A 23,852-nucleotide genomic window follows, 5' to 3' on the forward strand; every position below is an offset into this window, starting at 1 on the left:
TTGAAAATACCATTTATCATTGATCGCTTTCCACTGCATTCTGCACGCATTGATGTAACACATTCTGCCATATTCATTGCTGCCGAAAGTATGGTGTACTTGCTGTGAGACAGTCCAAACTCTTTCCGGTAATTTATATACCGTTCAGCTTCTGCCATGAACACATGTTCGGCTTTTGGTGGTTGTTATCATCATCATGATGATGATCATCATCATGATCATCGGCATCCTAAATTAAGCCCAAATCATCATTATCACTTTCTTTCAAAAGAGCCGAAACATATATATTCCAATCAAGAACAGCCTCGCCACACGTGCTTATGTATAGACATACCAAACAATTCCTTCTACTAGGCTATGACGGACAAGGCCACATCATCATCATCAACATCGTCATCATCAGTGTTATTCCCATCAATGGCTGTGTTTTCATCACTGGGATTAAAATTGAATCCGCATTTAGCAAAACATTTCCTTATAGTTGATTGTTCAACTTCGTTCCATGAACTACTGTATCCAGAAATTACATGCTGCAGCTGTCGTTTGCAGTAATTTAACTTCAGCGTTGGAATTATACCCTGATCCATTGGCTGGTATTTAGACGCAGTGTTTGGGGGTCGCAAATCAACCTTTACATTGCTAAGTTGAACTGTTGGAATGGATGGTGCTAATTAAACCTAAAATTAGGTGGATTTTGATCTTTGACCCGTTTTTAAGTGGATTCGGTACAGGGGTTGACACTAAAGAATATTTTGGCATCAGTTTCGTTGATGTACTCAACCATGCTAATTAAACTTCGAATTAGTGCTAATTAGGGGCGTTCTTAAGTGAACTAAGTACAGGAGATGACACTCAAGAATGGTGGATCTTACTTAGTACATCAACAGAGAACATTTTTGTGTAGGTTTGATTGGTGTACTCAACTATGGTAATTAAACTTAAAATTTGGGGTTTTTTGAGGGGCAGCCCCTCGGATTGGTACAGGAGATGCTACTTAAGAATGGCCGGTTGGGGGTCCCACAGCCCACACCTACATATTCCAGGCCTCAGACCTTTTGTACTCGCAATGCTAATTAAACCTCTCTGGGCTCCCGGACTATCTCGTTTCGACAGTCTACACCACCAGGTTTGATTCTTTTTTAGCGAGATTCCTTGCCTCCACGTCATTTCTTCGCCTGACTATGTTGACTTGTTTTTTTTTTCGTGACTCGTATGACGGCCATTCTGCAGAACGCCACGGTTGTTCGCGTTTAGTCTCTACATGTCCGAGCCTGTCCTAGCAGCACTGGAAGATTGACCGCCCCACTCTAAGAAGAAGTGGGAAGCAGAGTCGGCCCCTACTACTCTCTTCTAGACTTTACTTTGTTTTATTGTGATACCATCTCGTATCCTCCGGAGTCGGGCCGATCCACACCACTATACCAACCCATGACGACTGAACTATACCCTAGTCTGATTCTCTCTCTCGTTCAGACGGATCCGGCTTCTCAAGATCTGTATTTCAGCACAGCACTACATCTAGGGGTTTTCTTGACGGGATGCAACCCATCTCGTCCCTACAAGCTGTGCACCCTAACGGCCTTAACGAGGCCACTCACGTGGACATATAGATCGGACTTTAAACTTTTATACCTTCGTTCAAAAGTTTATGTCGAAATTACTTTCTTTTTTTTAATATTATTAAATAGTCCGATCCTCTCTTCTTTCTCTTATTTATTTTTGGACTGTCCTTCTAAAATGCTCCAAATGTTTATAAATATTCGACCGAGCAGTCAATTCTTTTTTTTTTTGGCTTGTGACTTTTTTGTTTTAAATTCTATTAACTTTTTAACTAATTGCTATTTTCAAAATTCTGCCCATTATCAATAAACAGTAGCACGTTTCGTCCTTGTCTCATTTTCCTGGTTAGCTTTTCAAGCCACCATTGAAACAAAGCACTCTTCATCCATGTTTTTTGTTGCTTTTGTAAATGACCGGTAGAGCCTCGGGTGCTATCTTCTTCAAACAGATAGGCTTTTCACACTTTCCTATTACAAGAGGTGTTAGCTTCTCTCCCGTCATACTGGCACACAGTGCCACTGTCAGTCGTCATGGGACCATTTACCATCAGCACATTCGTCTCCTTTAACTTTAAACGTGTTTTTTGTTGTGTCTCTATAAAAAGGATCGGTCTCATCCATGTTCAAATTATCATGTGGACAGTATCCTTGACACAGAGTTGGTAACTGGGATTCCCAGCCTTCAATCATGGCAATATCGACATCTTCACGTTCTACACTCAATGTCCCGATAACAACATTGTGTCGATTTTTAAAGGACTCAAACCAACCATTTGGCGCTTTGAACGTGTCAACACCTAAATGAGCAGCAAACTTCAAAGCTCTTTATTTAATGAACGGACCATTAATTCTTTTCGATGCGGCATTTTGAAACCACTTCCAAACAAGAGTGTTGATATCTTCATAACTGATAGCTTTCTTTTGTCTTTTTCTTTCCGCTGGAATGTTTGTTTTTCAAAATCTGCCAGGACATCAGCTTTTCTCCTTAAAATGCAATTAATTTGACTGCGACTGGTCATCTATCTTCCTGGCACTTTCTCCGTTTTTTAATAACTTCTACTCTGTTCTAATATCAACGCTACACAATGTTTGGAAGGCATTTCGGATACAAACACTCTCGGTAATAAACTGCATCGAACAATTATATAGATATGTGCAGGTGTGGAATTATTTCGTTACTCAAGGGAGTATGATACTTCCCTTACGTTTTGCTTTATGTGACTGCTAATCTAACTCATCAGTATTTGTTTTAGTTGCCTATTAAATTAGATCATCGACCGCCAAAGCTCGCAGTTAAGAATTATGTCCCGGGACAAGCCCCTGGCTATCCAGAGACAGCCCCGGGACGGAATGCTCGAAACTCTAGTGGTACATGAACATGTAAACATTATTCGCACTCGCACTCGCAGTTACGAAATCAATAAAGTTATGTACACATCATTTTAGTTAGTTGTTTTTATCACATCATCATCGGAACGAACCGGTATATATTATTAATCAATAAAGTTATGTACACATCAGTTTAGTTAGTTGTTTTTATCACATCATCATCGGAACGAACCGGTATATATTATTAATCAATAAAGTTATGTACACATCAGTTTAGTTAGTTGTTTTTATCACATCATCATCGGAACGAACCGGTATATATTATTAATCAATAAAGTTATTTACACATCATTTTAGTTAGTTGTTTTTATCACATCATCATCGGAACGAACCGGTATATATTATCAATCAATAAAGTTATGTACACATCATTTTAGTTAGTTGTTTTTATCACATCATCATCGGAACGAACCGGTATATATTATCAATCAATAAAGTTATGTACACATCATTTTAGTTAGTTGTTTTTATCACATCATCATCGGAACGAACCGGTATATATTATCAATCAATAAAGTTATGTACACATCATTTTAGTTAGTTGTTTTTATCACATCATCATCGGAACGAACCGGTATATATTATTAATCAATAAAGTTATGTACACATCAGTTTAGTTAGTTGTTTTTATCACATCATCATCGGAACGAACCGGTATATATTATTAATCAATAAAGTTATGTACACATCATTTTAGTTAGTTGTTTTTATCACATCATCATCGGAACGAACCGGTATATATTATCAATCAATAAAGTTATGTACACATCATTTTAGTTAGTTGTTTTTATCACATCATCATCGGAACGAACCGGTATATATTATTAATCAATAAAGTTATGTACACATCAGTTTAGTTAGTTGTTTTTATCACATCATCATCGGAACGAACCGGTATATATTATTAATCAATAAAGTTATTTACACATCATTTTAGTTAGTTGTTTTTATCACATCATCATCGGAACGAACCGGTATATATTATCAATCAATAAAGTTATGTACACATCATTTTAGTTAGTTGTTTTTATCACATCATCATCGGAACGAACCGGTATATATTATCAATCAATAAAGTTATGTACACATCATTTTAGTTAGTTGTTTTTATCACATCATCATCGGAACGAACCGGTATATATTATCAATCAATAAAGTTATGTACACATCATTTTAGTTAGTTGTTTTTATCACATCATCATCGGAACGAACCGGTATATATTATCAATCAATAAAGTTATGTACACATCATTTTAGTTAGTTGTTTTTATCACTGTCCTGTCTTGTTTATTTTAGTAAATTGTCTTTGAAAGCAATCACATTTTTGTATTTCTTGTTTACCACAAAACAATTGCGTATTTTTGTTCGGTTTTAAATTGTACCACAAAACATGTTCAAGCATAACTGTTCCTCCTGTATTGGTTTTAAACAAATCATTTGTCACTTTAATTCCCTGAAAATAAACACTTTTATCACTGTCACTGTGACTACTGTAGCTGTCACTGTCGATCTCGTGTTCTTTGAGGCACACAAAGTCATACACCCCTTCCTTTATATTACAGTGCCAATGTAAAAGCGGTTACTTTCATGATTATTGATAATTTACCAAACACCTAGCATCAACTGCAGTACTGATCAATCAATGTAGACAATAGAACTGATATCCCGTTGTCAAATACTTTAATAATAGAGGAACTAGCCGTATATACTGATTAACCCAATTGAAATTTAGTATCAGTATTGTATTTTATACGAAACGCATAATAAATTATATTTTACTTAGAAGTTAGGACAATGTGCTTTTAAATATTTTAAAATTTTAAATGTTTGTGTCATGGGCTGTTTGACCGGATGCAGTACTTTTCTAACCTTTGTATATACATACATATATTTATATTTGACGATTTATGTATAGAATGTGGCACAATAATAAAACGACTTCTCTTCTTCTACTACTATCGTTTGCCTTAGAAACAGGGAATCATCATGACTAGATTATCAATATAAAAACACCTTAATGAATAATGATCTATCTGGCAATAAATAGAAGGGCTTGAGCTGAGCCCTGCACCAGTGCCGCTCTGATGTTTGCTGCCATCATTACCCTGATTATCGTCTGCCTGCCATAATTCTTTGCTGCACAAAAATATTAATAAATAATTTTCAATCTTGCTTTCTTCTCAAAGCGTGTACAGTGTTACCATTGGTCTGAATTCTCAACTAAGATACGCTTGACAATACATTATCCAGTCATTGGTGTGTAACATGACCAGATTTCGTTTATTTAGTTAGACTGCAGCGAGCTATATAAAGTTTGATTCCATCGACAGTTATCCTCACAATGTTACAGCCACAAATCATGTAACTAATTAAGGAAACACCCATTTTAATGTAGTCGATCAAGATAAAGCTTTGTTTATGTGTTTTATTTGGTTAATAAAATCAATCTCACACGTCAATAATAGTAGTTTTTAGAGTGTCAAAAACTAAATAAAATCAGCAACTTGGCCAAACATATGTAGATATCAGTTTATTTGTTTACGCTGTTCCTTTTAGTCTTTCTTCATTAATAGATTTTAAATACATATATTTTGTTTATTTTAATTTTCATTTGTGAATGGCATTAAATGGTATAAATACTACAAACAATATAAACAAAACATAATAGTGATCATACATATAATTATTAAACAGAGCGTAGTTCAATAATATATATTTGTTTATATACTCTTCAAAAGAAGAAACGCAAAACCACATTGTCGTAACATTTGGAGAATTGATTTAATTATTGAATGGTGAGTCCGATCATTACCAAATGTTGCAGGATTGTTCACAATTCACTCTAGTCCATTGTGAGTAAGTGATAGGACACACCACCAAGGTCAAGGTCATCTGGAGTCAATACCGGGTGTGGCCTCCGCGTGTGTTGACAACTGCCTGGCACCGCCTGCCCATTGAAGCAACCAGAGTACGGATGACGTCCCGGGGGATGGTGGCCCACTCGGCCTGCAAGGCTGCTGCCAGCTCGGGCAGGGTCTGGGGCTGTGGTTGTCGCTGTCGGAGGCGTCGGTCCAACTCGTCCCATAGATGCTCAATTGGGTTCAAATCCGGTGATATCGATGGCCAAGGAAGGACATTAATGTTGTTGTTCTGTAGGAAAGCCGTTGTGAGACGTGCTGTGTGAGGCCTGGCGTTGTCATGTTGGAACACTGCGTTGGCGTTGGCCATAACTGGAACGATGTGTGGCCGGAGGATCTGGTCAATGTAGCCCTGTGCATTCAGGTTGCCCTGCACGTGGACCAGGTCAGTTCTGCCAGTGTGTGAGATGGCTGCCCACACCATGACACTACCCCCGCCGAATCTGTCCACTTCCTGCACGCAGTTTGCCGCATAACGTTCACCACGACGCCTATACACGCGACATCTTCCATCATGACGTCGGAGCAGAAATCGGGACTCGTCACTGAACCACACCTGTCTCCATCACAGTTGAGGCCATTGTCGATGAATCTGGCACCACTGCAGTCGGAGTCGACGGTGTTGTGGTGTTAAGATGACACCTCGAACTGGACGTCTGGCACGAATTCCTACCTCACGTAGGCGGTTCCGTACGGTCTGGTCGGATATCCTGCGCAAACCTGGTATTGCTGCGGCTGTGGAGGTGGCAGTAGTCAATCGTTCCCGAAGATGGCGTACCCGGATGTAGCGGTCCTGCCCGGGGGTAGTGACCCGTGGTCGACCGGATCTAGGGAGGTCACGTGTTGATCCATGTTGCTGGTAACGGTCCCACAGTCTGGAGATGGTGCTTGGGGACACATGGAATGCCCTGGCAACGGCCGTTCTGGATTCGCCTGCGTCTAGTCGGCCGATGGCATTGTTTCTCTGCGGTTCACTGAGACGTGGCATGTCCTGGATTGTCAACTGTCGGCCAGATACAGAGGCCAGGCAAGCGAACACCCTGCACTTTTATACTGTCGGTGTTCATGTTGCACGTGCAGACAACGCACGTGCAGTGGTGACATGGTTTGCACGTGGCTGCGTTTTTGCGAATATTCACATTTTGGAACTTTATTGTACAGTAGCTGCGTTTTATCGAATGTAACCGTGGGAATGTGTTTGGGACATGCAATGACCTTATATTCACAAAGCATGAACCGGTAGGAAACATAAAATCGGAGTTATAACCCATTTGTACCCTTTTGCGTTTCTTTTTTTGAAGAGTATATATTGATACAATTATAACTATGGTTATGGATGTACCTTTTCGTCAATGATCCAAATATAAGAATAATATAAATCTGGGTCTGGAAACTAATCCCCCCCAACCCCCCTCACCCCCCAAAAAAAGAAGAAAAAAAAAAAGAAAAGAAAAAAAGAAGAAAGATTAGTAAATTAAAAACAAACATGAATATAATAATAATAATAATAATAATAATAATAATAATTTGTCCTGTGTATACACGTACATAAATTTCTCAAATGATTTAATAAATAATCAAAAATAATTCATTATGGCTTTCAATCAATGGAATTTGTATTTTTGTGAAATAAAATGAACAATTTCATGTTGGTGACATTATTTCACTATTTGTTGCAATGTAATCAATTCCTTTTTGTATTTGTAATCATAATTGTAACATCCTTAAGTAATAGTAATCGATTACTTTCATTAAGTAATCTCTCCATCACACACACACACACACACACACACACACACACACACACACACACACACACACACACACACACATGTATATATACAATTATATATATATATGGAATAACTAGTTACTGTCTTAAGATATCGGCTTTATCCTGCGACGGTTAGAATGGCTAATACAGCGAGGCTCTGCCGAGCTGCATTTGTCATTCGACCTGAGCATTGTCAACCTAGCAACGAGTATTGTCAACCTAACAAGGCTTTTGCCGTATGACGTTATACAAGATGCATGACGTCATTATTTGTAAGACGCTAGCTACATTCTGGCACATTAAAAAGCGTTTCTAAACTCTAATTCATAAATAAATATACAAGTTTTGTATTGGTATCGCAAAACTAAAAGTTATTTGTAATTACTGCACTTCAACAAATGATTTAACGAGTATGTTTATCGAAAATCTACTGTGAAATATTCGAATCGAGTCGGGCTTATGCCACGTGACCTATATTTTTATATAGAATATATATATACGTGATATATATAGAAATTTATCTAGTCATCATATCTTGCCATTGTATGCAGTGATTGCTGGATATATATATATATATATATATATATATGTGTGTGTGTGTGTGTGTGTGTGTGAGTGGGTGTGTGCAAATATAATATATCAGGTTTTGGTTTTATCGTGAGGAATCGACTGACTTACCACTGGCAAAACAATTCAACTGCAATTTAGTTCGCTACGATTATACGAAAAATAATCTAGTAGCTTTGAAAATATCCCTTAGTTTCGACCACAAACCGAGTAACTAGGGTTTTGTCTTTGCATAACAAAAACAATTTTTGTGTGACTATATTGTGAATTAATACATTTGCTACCATTTGTGTATCAGTGTAGAAAACTAAATATTTGGATACGTCATAATTCTCTAATTGGGGAACGAATGTCTAATATGTTAATTGTTTGCTTCTGCTAAACTGGGGAGAAATATTTTCAGAAGCTTTTAGGTATTGCTTGGAATGAGGAAGCTACCTTGCCTATGACACAACGTATGTTCTCGTGGTGCTCCGTAAGCTTAAACATATCGAAGGAAACAATTTTCGAAGCTGGCTCATCCACTGTCAAGATAATAAGTTAATAGTACAGTTAATGCAACAGCTGCTGGAATGATGGGGGCGACTTTGGTGTACGTGTAAGTTGTGTCAGGCAACGTGGTTAAAGAGGTTATAGCCTATGACTTTTAAAGGGAAATTCCTGAGTTTGCTGCAATTTTTAAGATGTTATCGACTAACAGAGACTTTTTATTGATTGTAATTACATATCAAATATATTTTTTTCTGCATAAAATATTAGTGGCTGCATATTAAACGTGTTTCTGATCTTTCCAATATTTGTACTAGGTTAAATTTCATTTTATTTCCTAAAATATAATTTTTTGGTACATACGAAATCCAGTTAGGGCTTTTTACAAATATTAAGACAACCAGAAACACATTGAATATACAGACACTGATATTCTAAACCAGAAAATATATTTAATATGCAAGTTAACTCGTAGAAATATTTTATTAGTTGGAAACATCTTATAATGCAGCAAACTCAGGAATGTCCCTTTAAGATATTACAAGTCAAAGTAAAAGCAGCATCTATGCAGGATGATTTTGCTAAGTGTCCGAAGCGCTCTGTAGCTTATATTCCGTTCATACGACAAATGATCCCTGAGATATCTTCATCTTTTGAATTCAAAATAAAAATGTCGGCAAAATGTGTCTTTGAATCTGACAAAACCGTAATACGTAATCAAAACCGTATCTTTGAACTCTGTTTTGATGATAAAAATAAACTATATACAGCTTAATTGTTGTATCAAAGACGATCGATCGGTTCAAAGTTGGCGGTGAACTATTTTTAATACTATTTTGCGACATTTCAGTTGAAGAAAATGACGTAATTCATAATTTAAAAAGCATTTTAAACATTCAAGTCAATAAAATAGAAAAATATTATAAAACGTAATTAGACCAGTATAATTTTTTTTTAAAAACAGCCCGCAAATTAGTTATCATTACAAACACATCAACAATGATATTTTGTGAGGACAAAACTATATATTGTTGGTACTTACAGGATGTTTGAAGAATGTTATTGAGCTGTTCCATTTCATTGCTACTACAGTATTTTCACACACACACACGCACACGCACACCCACACGCACACACACTTTCAAACCCGTTGATAAAGATAATACGTATTGACAGTAAATATAAACATTGCCCTTACCAAACACTTCGACTTCACAAAAGTCCATTACTCTGTCACCTGCACTTCTGTAGAGAGTGATGTATCTAGCGGTGTCATCGCACGTCAAGGTTGTTATATTCGGGCTACTGGCAGATGTGTTCCCACACCAGTGTCCTGCATTGCTTTGGTTTGCTCTCATAGAACTGTGTACCTGTACACCAGGTTTACGACGTAGGTCTGTACAAACACATATATATTACAATTCCTTACAAGAAGTAAATAAATTACTCAGCCGTTTGATGTCTAACAAGTGATTTCGATTCGATATGTCGTTGATAAAGGGGAATATTAAACCCGCTGCGGTAACATAGGCTACTCGTATCAAGAACGCAGAAACGGTCTTTTAAGTGTAATTTCCCATAAACAGGATAACACATACCTTTAATGTCCCAGTCGTGGGGTACTGGTTGTAACGGGCGAAAATCCGAGTTCAGTGAGACGGGAAAAGCAAACATGGAAATTATTATTAGTGATTCCAACACATTTACGTACTTACGTGTTTTATTATTTAAAATACAACAACATGTGAGTCATGTCAGAAAAATGTGTTTGTTTTATATAATGACACGTCATGAGCACATTGTTTCATTAATCATCAATGGATGTCAAACATTTGGTAATTGTTTACTTGTAGCTATTTTCCTGTTATCAACAAGGGATCTTTTATGTGCACATTGTACACAAACGGGATAACACAGACCACGAACTTACATATACCAGTCGTAGATCAGTGGTCAACCGGGGTAAAAAAACAATCAAAGAATGGGACCACTAAAGTGGTTCGATCTTACGACGCAAGCACCTCAGGCAAACGCTCTACCGACTGAGCTAGATCCGCCCTTGTCATGTCGGAAAGTAAATACAAGATTTATAAAGGAGAAAAACAGATACAGCGACACTGGGTTCTGACATGTCTGATGATCTAACTCAAACGTTCAGTAATTGCAGCCCTCCCGTTCCACACAAAGCCACAACACCATACAGGGACTAGATTACATATTAAATATTATTACATTTTCCTGTTTTAATTAGTGCGTGTGTCCTAATGTGTGCAGTAGGGTGAAGGTTTCTACCTTAATGCAGTTTCGATTCCAACGATAGGCTATCAGTTATGTCAAGGTAAGTTGGTGTGTCATGAGAACACCATTTATTTAGGATATGCACTACTCGAAACAAGTTAAGGGTAAATAAATATGTTTTATCAACAGGAAGGAAGTGGTTTATTTAACGACGCACTCAATACATTTTATTTACGGTTATATGGCGTCGAACATATGGTTAAAGTCCACACAGATATTGAGGGAGGAAACCCGCTGTCACCACTTCATGGCCTACTCTTTTCAATTAGCAGCAAGAGATCTTTTATATGCACCATCCCATAGTCAGGATAGCATATACCACGGCGTTTGAGGTACCAGTCGTGGTACACTGGATGTAGTGAGAAATAGCTCAATGGGTCCAGTGACGGCGATCGATCCCAAACCAACCGCGCATCAAGCGAGCGCTTTACCACTGGGCTACGTCTCGCCCTCGTTTTATAAACAAGTGCATTTAACCGTTATGCCATTATGTTAGCCAAAGTATTCGATGTCACAACAGTGAACATTTTGTTACTTCCCGTACAGTAAATGGTATTTTTATGAAATGTACACATACCATACCACTGACTCTTACAATTTGTTTTGAATACTATAATTTTTGTTGATAAAAAGGCTCTGTTGGTCGGAAAATGTTCACAGTGGCAGGAAACCCACGTTAGTCTTTTTCAAATGTTTTAATTTTTTGTATACTATTCACATTTACTTTATTTTTTACTAGTGTGCCACATGTACGCTTGATGAATAATTATTCAATAAAAATATCCCTCGCAAAATCAATATTTGTATTATACATTTTTAGGAAGTGAATGCTGGTAGCAAAGCGTGTTCTTTTTGTATGCTTCTGAAATTGTTGAGAATTGTAAACGATTCGTTTAATAAAAAAAAAAATAATAAAAAAAATAAAAAATAAAAAAAATAATAATAATAATTCGTGTGTTTGAATGCGTTATGCAATTATTTTGTTTTGGACCGCCTTCGCTATTTGCTTGATCCTGACAGGTAAAATAATAATCATCAATATTTTAATATTATCTAATTTATTTCAGAACAGGTGAACGTAATAAATATAACTACTGTAGATCATATCCACCACATTTAGTTTTGGACTGGGAGGTGGTGGTGGGGGGTGGGGGTGGGGGAGGGTGAAACGGATAAGGAACATGCATGTAAATAATTATTAATAATTGTATACCAGATGTTGTCGGTGCGCCTTTTATAAATGTTGTCAGGGACATTTTGTTTTTATATAGATTTTGAAATTGAGGGAAACATATGGATTGAATAGGCATGCTACCGGTTATTCCATTAGTGTGAACTTTTAGCATATACTTACAGTCTGTGCGGAAGTGAATAACTACATCGTGTATGTAGTAGTCTCTCTGCAAATCTACTTCCCACCAGGAGTTTTTCTGGCCGCCTCCAGTTATAATACATTTTTTGGCATAATCTCCTTGTTCAAGTTTGCCATCTACCGCAAGACGTGGACTGTGCGATTCGAAGCCAATATAGAATGAACTCTGGTAGGCAGTTTTCCTCAGACCTATATTTCCTGAAATATTAATTAACTTTTATTATTTTTATCGCAAAACATCTGTACAACATGAGCAAATTATTAAATTAAGGACCATGCGTTTTCCACGATATTAATAATATAGTTTAAATGATTAAAGTGATGTCTCTAAAAATGAACAATATGTATCAACTATAACATTATTAGGTGTTTTGGCATATAAGGTTTATACAATAACAAAAACATCAATTGAACACTATAATTGCATGAAACAAATAAAAACGCGTTATTTACTAATAGGTGAACAGCTGGTCAAAACCAGTACAGTGGAACTTCTCTAAACCGGACCCCCGGTAAACAGGAATTCCCACAAAACCGAACTGATTTCACGGTCCCGTATTATACACAGCTTTAATCACTGAAATTAATCCCTGAAAACCGGAAACCCCTCTACTCTGAATACCGAAACAATTAGCCGGTCCCGTTGTGTTTATTTAATAAAAAAATTAACTCTGAAAACCGAACCGGACTACAGACTGGTAGGTACAGGGTTCACAGACCGGTACCGGCTTCCACCAAGAGCGAGTTCTTAACGGGTCAATGGGTAGGTGTAAGGCCACTACACCTCTTCTCTCTCACTAACCACTAACCAACTCGCTCTGGGTGGGAGCCGGTACCGGGCTGCGAACCCTGTACCTACCAGCCTGTAGTCCGATGGCTTAACCACTGCATCACCGAGGCCGGTTCGACTATACCAATCAGGTGTCAATGTTTTACTAACAATACCAATGATATGCGCCTGCTCTGTGTAGAATGTCCGGGGTGTGTTTAGGTATCTATCGAACAATGCTCTAATTAGTCTCTGTTACCTACAGTTCGGTTATCCCATGAAAAGCGCTTGACATTCAAAAACGAAAGAAATCTTTTACTTCATGGGCTACTCTTCTCGATTAGCAGCAAGGGATCTTTTATATGCACCATCCCACAGACAGGGTAGTACATTCCACGGCCTTTTATATATCAGTCGTGGTGCACTGGCGGAAACGAGAAATAGCCCAGTGGGCCCACGGACGGGGATCGATCCCAGACCGACCGCGCATCGAGCGAGCGCTTTACCACTGGGCTACGTCCCGCCCTGCTTGACATTCAATTAACACCTTTATGTTTGTACCAGAAATAATGTACACTGTGTTGACATGATGGGTGCTTATTTATTTGTGTTTAGTTGTATTAATGTTATACTTAAAGTGCCCTCAAAACATATTTTCACATTCGGAAGTGCAAAAAAGACGGTAAGGGCACAGCGCCCTTCTATGTATTGTTAGCTAATATCACCGTGTCAAGTAGCATTGTGCTTGAAACATATATGGGATACCTGTGTGGAACTAGGGTAGTCATAGACGGTACCGGATATCTCTAAAATGAACAACTTGATCCCCATTTTATTCTGGTTCACTTTGAGAGGTGGTAGTAGTTATATCCGTGGTGTTTATGTCGACTGATACGCTACAGGTAGTTTTAGCCACACATGTTACTACTGTCGTCTATGGGATTTGATTGGTGGTATACACCTTGTAGACTTTTACATCACTATTTGTCTTTGTAAACCGGCCACGGTGGTGCAGTGGCTAAACCATGTGTCTTATGGCTGGTAGGTACCGGTAGGGTTCGCGTCCCGATACCGGCTCCCACCCATAGCGAGTTAAACATACGGGGTACTTTCGACAACAGTACAAGTACATGCACATTTAATTACGGTTACTTCTTATAGAGTTAGTGCTGGCCCACCCTCCCCATTTACATATAGGTCAGGACACAGGTGTGAATGAATGAATGAATGAATGAATGAATGTTTAACGACACCCCAGCACGAAAAATACATCGGCTATTGGGTGTCAAACTATGGTAAACGCAAATCTAATGTGATGATCAACATCAATATAAAAATTCAACAGTTAAATAAAAACACAGTGTAAAGAACTGCAAAAACTGTACTCAAAATGTTAATTGTATCTCGAAGAAAACAAATCCCCTTGTTTTCTTCGAGATACAGCACGCTCAGGGGATTTATTTATATGAGTACAATTAGCATTTCATTCAAATTCAGTGTAATGAATGAATGTATTTATTGTAAATTATCTTCGGCAAAAGTTATTTTATGTACTAAATTTCAGAAAGCCGTCGACACATATCTCGTCTACCGTTGAGATTGTATAATATATAATAGATTGAATTTTTCAGTATACGTGTGTTTGTAATGTTTATATAGTCTTAAGTAGTAACATTCAGTGTATAGTGCATTAAATTGCATTAAGTTATTGTTAACATAGATATAATTTACAGATCAGCCAACCAACCAATGCGAATGGTTTAGTATGTGTAATAGATAAGTATGTGCAATAACGTCGTATCCCCGTCGGTGAGCCCAGTTGGGCTATTTCTCGTTCCAGCCAGTTCACCACGATTGGTATACCAAAGGCCATGGTATGTACTACCATGTATGTGGAATGGTGCATATAAAAGATCCCTTGCTGCTAATCGAAAAGAGTAGCCCATGAAGTGGCGACAGCGGGTTTCCTCTCTCAATATATGTGTGGTCCTTAACCATATGCCTGACGCCATATATCCGTAAAATAAAATGTGTTGAGTGCGTCGTTAAATAAAACATATCCTTCCTTCTTCTTAATATCTAAATTAAAATACACTATTATCAGTACGACTCTAACAGATCAACCGGCCTCGGTGGCGTCGTGGTTAGGCCATCGGTCAACAGTACTGGGTTCGGATCCCAGTCGAGGCATGGGAGTTTTAATCCAGATACCGAATCCAAACCCTGAGTGAGTGCTCCGCAAGGCTCAATGGGTAGGTGTAAACCACTTGCACCGACCGGTGATTCATAACTGGTTCAACAAAGGCCATGGTTTGTGCTATCCTCCCTGTGGGAAGCGCAAATAAAAGATCCCTTGCTGCTAATCGGAAAGAGTAGCCCATGCAGTGGCGACAGCGGGTTTCCTATCAAAATCTGTGTGGTCCTTAACCATATCTCTGACGCCATATAACCGTAAATAAAATGTGTTGAGTGCGTCGTTACATAAAACATTTCTTTCTTTATTTAGTACAGCATAGACCTCGCAAAATGCCAGCAACTGCATGGCTAACACTATACTTAATCACCTGAGGTGTGTGTGTAGGGTCGGGGGGGGGGGGGGGGGGGGTATTATCTTTAGAGATTTGGAACTGGGCGTAGCTCCTATATCGATAGTGCATCAGTCGTGTACAGAACCACTAGCCCAGCTACGTCCTTAACCATATGTCTGACGCCATATAACCGTAAATAAAATGTGTTGAGTGCATCGTTAAATAAAACATTTCTTCTTCTTTTTTCTAACAAATCAAACCCGTAAGAATGACATGTACTATGGACTACACAATTCATATATTTATTACTTTGTTTCTTAATTTTAGAGGAACTGTGTTTGAAGTTTTACATATATGTATGTACATGAAATGACTAACAGTTCAACTCCCAATTCAATTATTTTCCTATGTCATCAACATACTTATAACATCACGTACTAGGTTTTCAAAATAATATAGGTTATTCTATTTTAAGATATGCACAACTTCCAGCCCGATACGACAAACTCGCATGCAAAAAAGCCCTTTGTAATTGTGGACACGTTTCGCCTGAGAGATTAAGGTGGACACCTGCCTAATGTACATAAAATTACTAATACGTCAACTCTTCGTCAATAGCTACACATTCAGGATATCTTTAATATAACACACACGCACACGCACACGCACACACACATACACGCACACACACACACACACACACACACACAAACACACACACACACACACAAACACACACACACAACCCCGTTCATTATACGAAAGAAAATCAACAAACAGCTCAACGAAAAAGAAACCTTTCATTACATAAAACGAAACAAATACAAACACATTTCAGTACACGGAACGAAAAAACATATTCTGGGAAACGTTTCATGGACCTTACAATATCTTCCTAATCCCTCGGTGAATCCGATCGCAAAAAGCATTTTACTGCATTATTTAATCAATCGATCAGTTTATTTATTTATGTTTTATTGGTATATTTATTTGTGCATTTATTCAATCATTGCGCCATATATCTATCTATCTATTCAAATATCTACTGCAGTGCACCGCACTGTGATACGCCCTGCTATGCAGCAATACACTACACGGCCCACTGTCTACCATAGACCGTTGTGTAGTACGCTTGTAATGGGCTATGTAGCAGTGGCGTCATAAGGATTGATATCGATATAATGGCCCTATAATTTTCAGAGAGTCACCGTAGTACGTTTGCTTAAATATCAATAAGTGTAGCATTGTGACCTTGAATAATTTATATCAAATTTCCAAAGTTATCAAATTCTAAAAGTGTATGATCTGGAAAATAGCACATACGTTGATTACACTGGATAAGCAACATTTACTGACTGATTGATTGATTGATTGATTGATTTTATCTTATTTTATTTATTTGTTTTATTATATTTATGTATTTATTTTATTTACTTTTCACTATCACGTATATCAGTCAAATACAACTTCATTTTAAATATCTGGTATTTACGAAGTTTTAAAAATATTCATTTATTTATTTGGCCATGACTCTTCTTTTTTCTTCATCGTTTTAATTATTTCGGCATAAATTCAGGTTTGGCGTGTTTTATTTTGTTGACTGTCCGTCGTCCGAAGCATAGTACTTAACATTTTTGCTTCCAACATTCAAACAAAGTACCTTATGACTATGCATAATAAACCCGCATCAGCATTGGTTTATAATAAAGAGACCATCCTGAGTTTGTTGTCATATTGTCAAGTTGTCGGCTAGTGTAATCACTTATAAATACAATTTACATGTTTCTAAGGCTGCATATTCTTGCTTCGAATATAAATATCAATCTATCTATCTATCCATCCATCCATCCATACAACTGATATATATATATATATATATATATATATATATATACCTCCCAGAAAGAAATGTTTTATTTAACGACGCACTCAACACATTTTATTTACGGTTATATGGCGTCAGACATATGGTTAAGGACCACACAGATTTTGAGAGGAAACCCGCTGTCGCCACATAGGCTACTCTTTTACGACAGGCAGCAAGGGACTCTTTTATTTGCGCTTCCCAAAGGCGCAGTTAGTTCATGGGGGTGGCCTTTGTCGAACGAAATACGCATCACTGGTCGATGCAAGTGGTTTTACACCTACCCACTGAGCCTTGCGGAGCACTCACTCAGGGTTTGGAGTCGGTATCTGAATTAAAAATCCCATGCCTCGACTGGGATCCGAACCCAGTACCTACCAGCTTGTAGACCGATGTTATATATATATATATATATATATATATATATAGATGAATAAGACAAAACTGGGCCAGTTTTATGCGTCGATTTGCTAGTACAGTACATGGTTATCATAGAGTTAAATCTGTTACAAAACAATGCTAATTGTTTTTTAAAAATAAAAGCTAAAAACTGAATGTCCTCAAATAGATAAATTTCAGCACATAAAAATATATGCCAATATATAGGTGCCGTCACAAATCGAAACTTCCGTGCGTAATTCTTCTACATACGAACAAGTTATTTCAAAATTAAGTGTTTATTTATACAAAATAATGTTCCAAGCTTTCACTGTTTTGGGAAAAACTGAACTTACAAAGGCAGAACTGAATAAATAGCTTGAGAGCATTCCGTCAAAAGGAAGGAAGGAAATGTTTTATTTAACGACGCACTCAACACATTTTATTTACGGTTATATGGCGTCGGACATATGGTTAAGGACCACACACACACACTGAGAGAGGAAACCCGCTGTCGCCACTTCATGGGCTACTCTTTTCGATTAGCAGCAAGGGATCTTTTATATGCACCATCCCACAGACAGGATAGTACATACCACGGCCTTTGTTACACCAGTTGTGGAACACTGGCTGAAACGAGAAATAGCCCAATGGGTCCACCGATGGGGATCGGCCCTAGACCGACCGCGCATCAAGCGAACCCTTTACCATTGGGCTACGTCCAGCTTCTCCGTCAAAAGAATCAGGCCACCAATTACTATTGTCTGTTAAACTCTGGAGTTTTACACACGCAAAGTATACCGAATGCTAGATCCATATATATATACAGTCAAACTTCCATCACTCCACCTTCGATCTCTCGAAAACTTCGATCTCTCGATCTGAAGCGAAGGTCCAGGCCGAGTTGCTATATAAACTAGTAATAACGACCTTCGAAAACTCAAACTTCGAAAACTCGATAACCTCATCTCTTGACCTAATTCTTTGGTCCCGCCATAAAGATTTAATAGAGTATGCACCTCTAAAACTCGACGCGTGTGGATTGATCAAACTGTCATTGCCGGTAGTATTTTAAAGACGAATGTATTATCAATCATGTGAAACAAGCGAAGCGCGCCTGTCTCGGGTGGTCTTGGCTGTCGAGGATTAGGGTGATAATTACAGAATAATAGATCGTCGACTAAGCGGAACGAAATGGTCCCATGTTTGGTAGTCGGTATTCATCCATGGTGGAGAGTCTCGCTACATAATACTTAATTACAGACGCAGTCTGGTTAACTTCAAAGAGTATGTTAGAGAGTGTTATGGGAATGTGAATGGGAAATTGTTTAACATGCATATTCAGAGCAAGCTGTTGTAGCGCACGCCTGTCCTGGGCACAAGTACTGGCCTCAACCGGTTCTTCAGTCCAGGACAAGAAAGGGTTGGGATGAGTGAAGGAGGAACCGCCTGCACTGGCAGGTGCAAGGGAGCACACGCAGTCCAACTGTAGGCGGAGGGTGGAGAGAGTGTTATTCGGCATTCAGTGTTTTATTTGTTAGTTACGTTCCTCCATGTTTTGACATCTGTAAAATACGTCAACGTTACTCTTTGTTATTTATATATGTATGTATATGCCTTCTTTTTTCGGGGTTTTTTTCTGTCAATAAATACATGTAGTCTATATGCCCAAGCATATATTTCAAATTCATCTGGGTGATCCTTTTTGTATTATTTACTTACCTTTACAATATACGCAAAATGAATGTATGACAGGCGTTGAAGATGCCAACAGCTGAGGTGGGGTGGGATGAGATGGGGTGGTATAGGGTCAGGTGACTGATATATTCATTCGCCTTTTAACTGGGGATGCATAGTTTTAGAGTTCAGATGTAGGCAGCGAAAGGCACGCTTCTTACAATATTAAGCGAAATAAACCAGGTGCAGTGCTGCAACCAGCTGCAGTGCTGCAACCAGCTGCAATGCAGTTTCAAATCTGAACTCTTATATATTAATTTTGAAAACTCGAACACCCTGAAACTCGTCCCCTTCAAGATCGAGTTATTGAAGTTTGACTGTATATATATATTATACCTTTAGTACATCTTGGTCCAGACCATCCTTCCAAGCAACTCCCAGAACAGCCTGTGACGTTATTGCAGTTGGCAGCGTCACAGTGACAGGTGTAGCTACAATCTAAACCATACTTCCCTGACATACAGGTTCCTAGAATGAAAACCGTACTACACATTTAGAGAACGTTTATGTAAGTACATGACATATCTGGTACTGAATTAAAAATATACACAAGGCATATTGTACATATTTTAAAATATCATAAGGCGTCACTCGTGAGAGAGAAAGAGAGAGAGAGAGAGAGAAAAGGATGAAACTAGGCACCAAAAGTACTTCTACCTCAAACGGAAAATTTGTTTGTGAAGGAAACTGACGATAATAATATATGTTAATATACTCGACTGTAATATACTCAATGTTACATATTTAATGCGTGTAACAGAAAGAAAGAAAGAAATGTTTTTTGTTTAACGACGCACTCAACACATTTTATTTACGGTTATATGGCGTCAGACATATGGTTAAGGACCACACAGATATTGAGAGGAAACCCGCTGTCGCCACTTCATGGGCTACTCTTTTCGATTAGCAGCAAGGGATCTTTGATATGCATTATCCCACAGACAGGGTAGTACATACCACAACCTTTGATATACCAGTCGTGAAGCACTGGCTGGAACGAGAAATAGCCCAATGGGCCCATCGACGGGGATCGATCCCATACCGCCCGCGCATCGAGCAAGCGCTATACCACTGAGCTAGGTCCCGCCCGCGTGTAAGAGAAGCCTCAATGTATACGGCGAGTACGAATCTGTTAATTCAAGACCGTATCTCTGAACAAGACCGATGACAAATGCCTTTTTGTTAGTAAAGTAAAGATTGTTTTGTTTAACAATATCACTAGTACTAGAGCGCATTGATTAATTAATAATCGTCTATTCGATGTCAGATATATTGTAATTCTGACACGTAGTCATCAGGGGAAACCCGCAACATTTTTCCTAATGCGCCACAAGGAATCTGTTATATGTTCTTCACCACAGACAGGATAGTTCATACCACGGCCTTTAACCAGTTGTTGTGCACTGGTTGGAACGAGAGAAAACCCAGTGAGTTGAATGGATCCACCAAGGTGGTTCGATCCTGCGACGCAAGCACCCCAAGAGAGCACTCAACCGACCGATCTAAATCCAGCCATTTTTAATAAGAATCGTGAGGGTATGCAGTCATGATTAACTGTCATGTGCTTTGTCTACAAAGGTGACTACTTTTGACCACTTCCCTATGCAGTAGTTCAGTCAGAACATACACGCTCGATGGAAACACTGTATTTCACATTTAGAATTAATCAAAGTAAAGTTTGTTTTATTTAACGACGCCACTGGAGCACATTGATTTTTGATCTTATCATCGGCTATTGGACAAACATATGGTCATTCTGACACTGTTTTCTTTTTAGAGGAAACCCGCTGTCGCAACATAGGCTACACTTTTACGATAGGCAGCAAGGGGTCTTTTATTTGCGCTTCCCACAGGCAGGATAGCACAGACCATGGCCTTTGGTGAACCAGTTATAGATCACTGGTCGGTGCAAGTGGTTTACACCTACCCTCTGAGCCTTGCGGAGCACTCACTCGGGATCCGAACCCAGTACCTACCAGCCTGTAGTCCGATTGCTTAACCACTGCGCCACCGAGGCCGGTTAGGATTAATCAAAGGCAATGCGGACCACTTCATGTCAGGGTTATAGTAAGTAAACTTACAACATATTATTACAATAGACGTGCATGTGTTTCCAAGAATATTCTACTTTTAAGTACTGTGAATAATGACTTCTTTTTTTTACAGCCTTCAGCATTATTTAGTACAGCATAGACCTCGCAAAATGCCAGCAACTGCATGACTAACACTATACTTATTCACCCGAGGTGTGTGTATTATCTTTAGATATTTGGAACTGGGAGGGGGCGTAGCTTCTATATCGATAGTGCATCAGTCATTCACAATACCACTAGCCTAGCGCGTCCCGTCCCGTGTTGTAAAGAACGAAAACGAATTGCAACGAAAAGCCAACACTTTGCAGATACATGTACATACATACGTTTACATCTATATTTGGTTCGGTTAATTTCTCAATTTACTTTTATACTAATATAAACTATGTTATGAGAGAAACTTCTTACCTGACACTGAGTATGTGTTAAAACAAATCCATGATGCGACAAACAGCAGACGCGCCCAACACGTCGACATGTTGTGACTTTTCTCTCAAACCAGGAAGTAAAAACACTATAGCAGGGTGAAGTATTCATGTTTTTCCCCTCTCTCTCTCTCTCTCTCTCTCTCTCTCTCTCTCTCTCTCTCTCTCTCTCTCTCTCTCTCTCTCTCTCTCTGTCTGCTTGCCTGTCTCTCTATGTCTCTCTCTATGTCTCTCACTCTCTCTCACTCTTCTTCTTCTTTTTTCTCTATAAACACACACACACACACACGCGCGCGCGCACGCACGCACGCACGCACGCACGCACGCACACATCGATCGTAAAAACATTTTTGTTTTAGAGAGGTTTTATTCTGTACTGATTTATAAAAAAGGACAGTGAAACACGCCCGGTCTTGAGATAATTATTTACACAGCGTGTGTGTGTATATATATATATATATATATATATATATATATATATATATATCTCTGTGTGTGTGTGTGTGTGTGTGTGTGTGTGTGTGTGTGTGTGTGTGTGTGTTGTATATATATATATATATATATATATATATATATATATGTATGTATGTGTGTGTATATGTGTATATATGTATGTATGTATGTAATGCTAATATAAATAAATGTTATTTTTCACTTTCGGGCAAAAACAAGCCTGCCCCCAACAAAAACGGGAGCCCGTACGCCTATGGTTCACGACGTCGGTCTTTTGTCTATGCAACGAAGGAATCTGTTATCACTTAGTAAAATATGTATGTCCCGTTCTGTACTTTGAACTCGTTATCATAGCCCATGTGTCCTCTAGAAGTATTCTGTTAGTATGTGGAGATAAGCTAGGATGCAGTCTACGAAACAGACTGTCACGTACCTGAACTAAAATAGAATCAGATAACATCAGTACATTTGTGTAGCCTCTAATCACACGACCTTTTATGTTTGCCCGTCACCCCCCATAACACGTGTAAAACAAACTTGTAGACAGTGTGGGAGCCCCTCCTCCCCTCCCCAGCTATTGTAAACTTCCGGCTACGCCGATGCTTCAGTGTTTGGGAATTAAAATAGCTCTTTGTTGCTATATGCCTTGTTAAACATTTAAACATGCTAGTCGGTACAGTTGGTCCGAATCTTGCGAATTAACACTTTGCATTTTTACGTTTTATTAACTTATGGTTGTGTAGAGGTATTCCCTCTGTGTCTTGTTTTTTGTTGGTAGGATTTGAAGAATAGGAGGGTCTGGTATATATTGGCCTAGTGGCTACTGCGACTCTTGTGGACTCTTGTGGACTGATCAATACTCAGGGTACGTTCAGTCAACCGCTTGTTGCTAACGGTTTTATGCTACCCAGTAATTACGACTCCGAGAACCAGTCAAAACAATTTACAAACGTTAGCGAAAAATTGTTGACTAAACTTCTGGCTAGCATATTGTCAAAACACCGAGCAAATGCGTTTGTGCTTATTTTGTCACGTGTTATAAAGCATAACATAAAACTTTGTTACCTTGTCAAGAGGTAAGAATGTGGGTTGTTTTAAAATATCTAGCTCAGTTGCAATAAGGACTTACTGAAAGAAACCCACGCACTTTGGCAACAGACCGTTCTGGTGAGTGATTAACTACTGCTTTATAGGAATAAACAACTTTTTTTATAGTAATTACTCTGAAAGCGAATATAT

The 23,852-nt window shown here is 38.5% G+C and overlaps 1 protein-coding gene across 1 annotated transcript in view; it reads right to left on the minus strand.

Annotated features, from left to right (window-relative positions):
- Nucleotides 1–22,213, minus strand: part of LOC121387130 (multiple epidermal growth factor-like domains protein 10) — a 40,495-nt gene extending 18,282 nt beyond the window's left edge. The window contains exons 1-4 of the mRNA XM_041518154.1: nucleotides 22,144–22,213; nucleotides 19,979–20,110; nucleotides 12,349–12,564; nucleotides 9,895–10,092 (exon numbers count right to left, since the gene is read on the minus strand). Coding sequence (XP_041374088.1) covers nucleotides 9,895–10,092; nucleotides 12,349–12,564; nucleotides 19,979–20,110; nucleotides 22,144–22,213 — 616 coding nt within the window. The remainder of the gene's footprint in view (nucleotides 1–9,894; nucleotides 10,093–12,348; nucleotides 12,565–19,978; nucleotides 20,111–22,143) is intronic.
- Between the last annotated feature and the right edge of the window lie 1,639 nt (nucleotides 22,214–23,852).

The sequence above is a fragment of the Gigantopelta aegis genome, chromosome 13, assembly GCF_016097555.1.
Source record: "Gigantopelta aegis isolate Gae_Host chromosome 13, Gae_host_genome, whole genome shotgun sequence".
In the NCBI taxonomy this organism is placed as follows: Eukaryota; Metazoa; Mollusca; class Gastropoda; order Neomphalida; family Peltospiridae; genus Gigantopelta; species Gigantopelta aegis.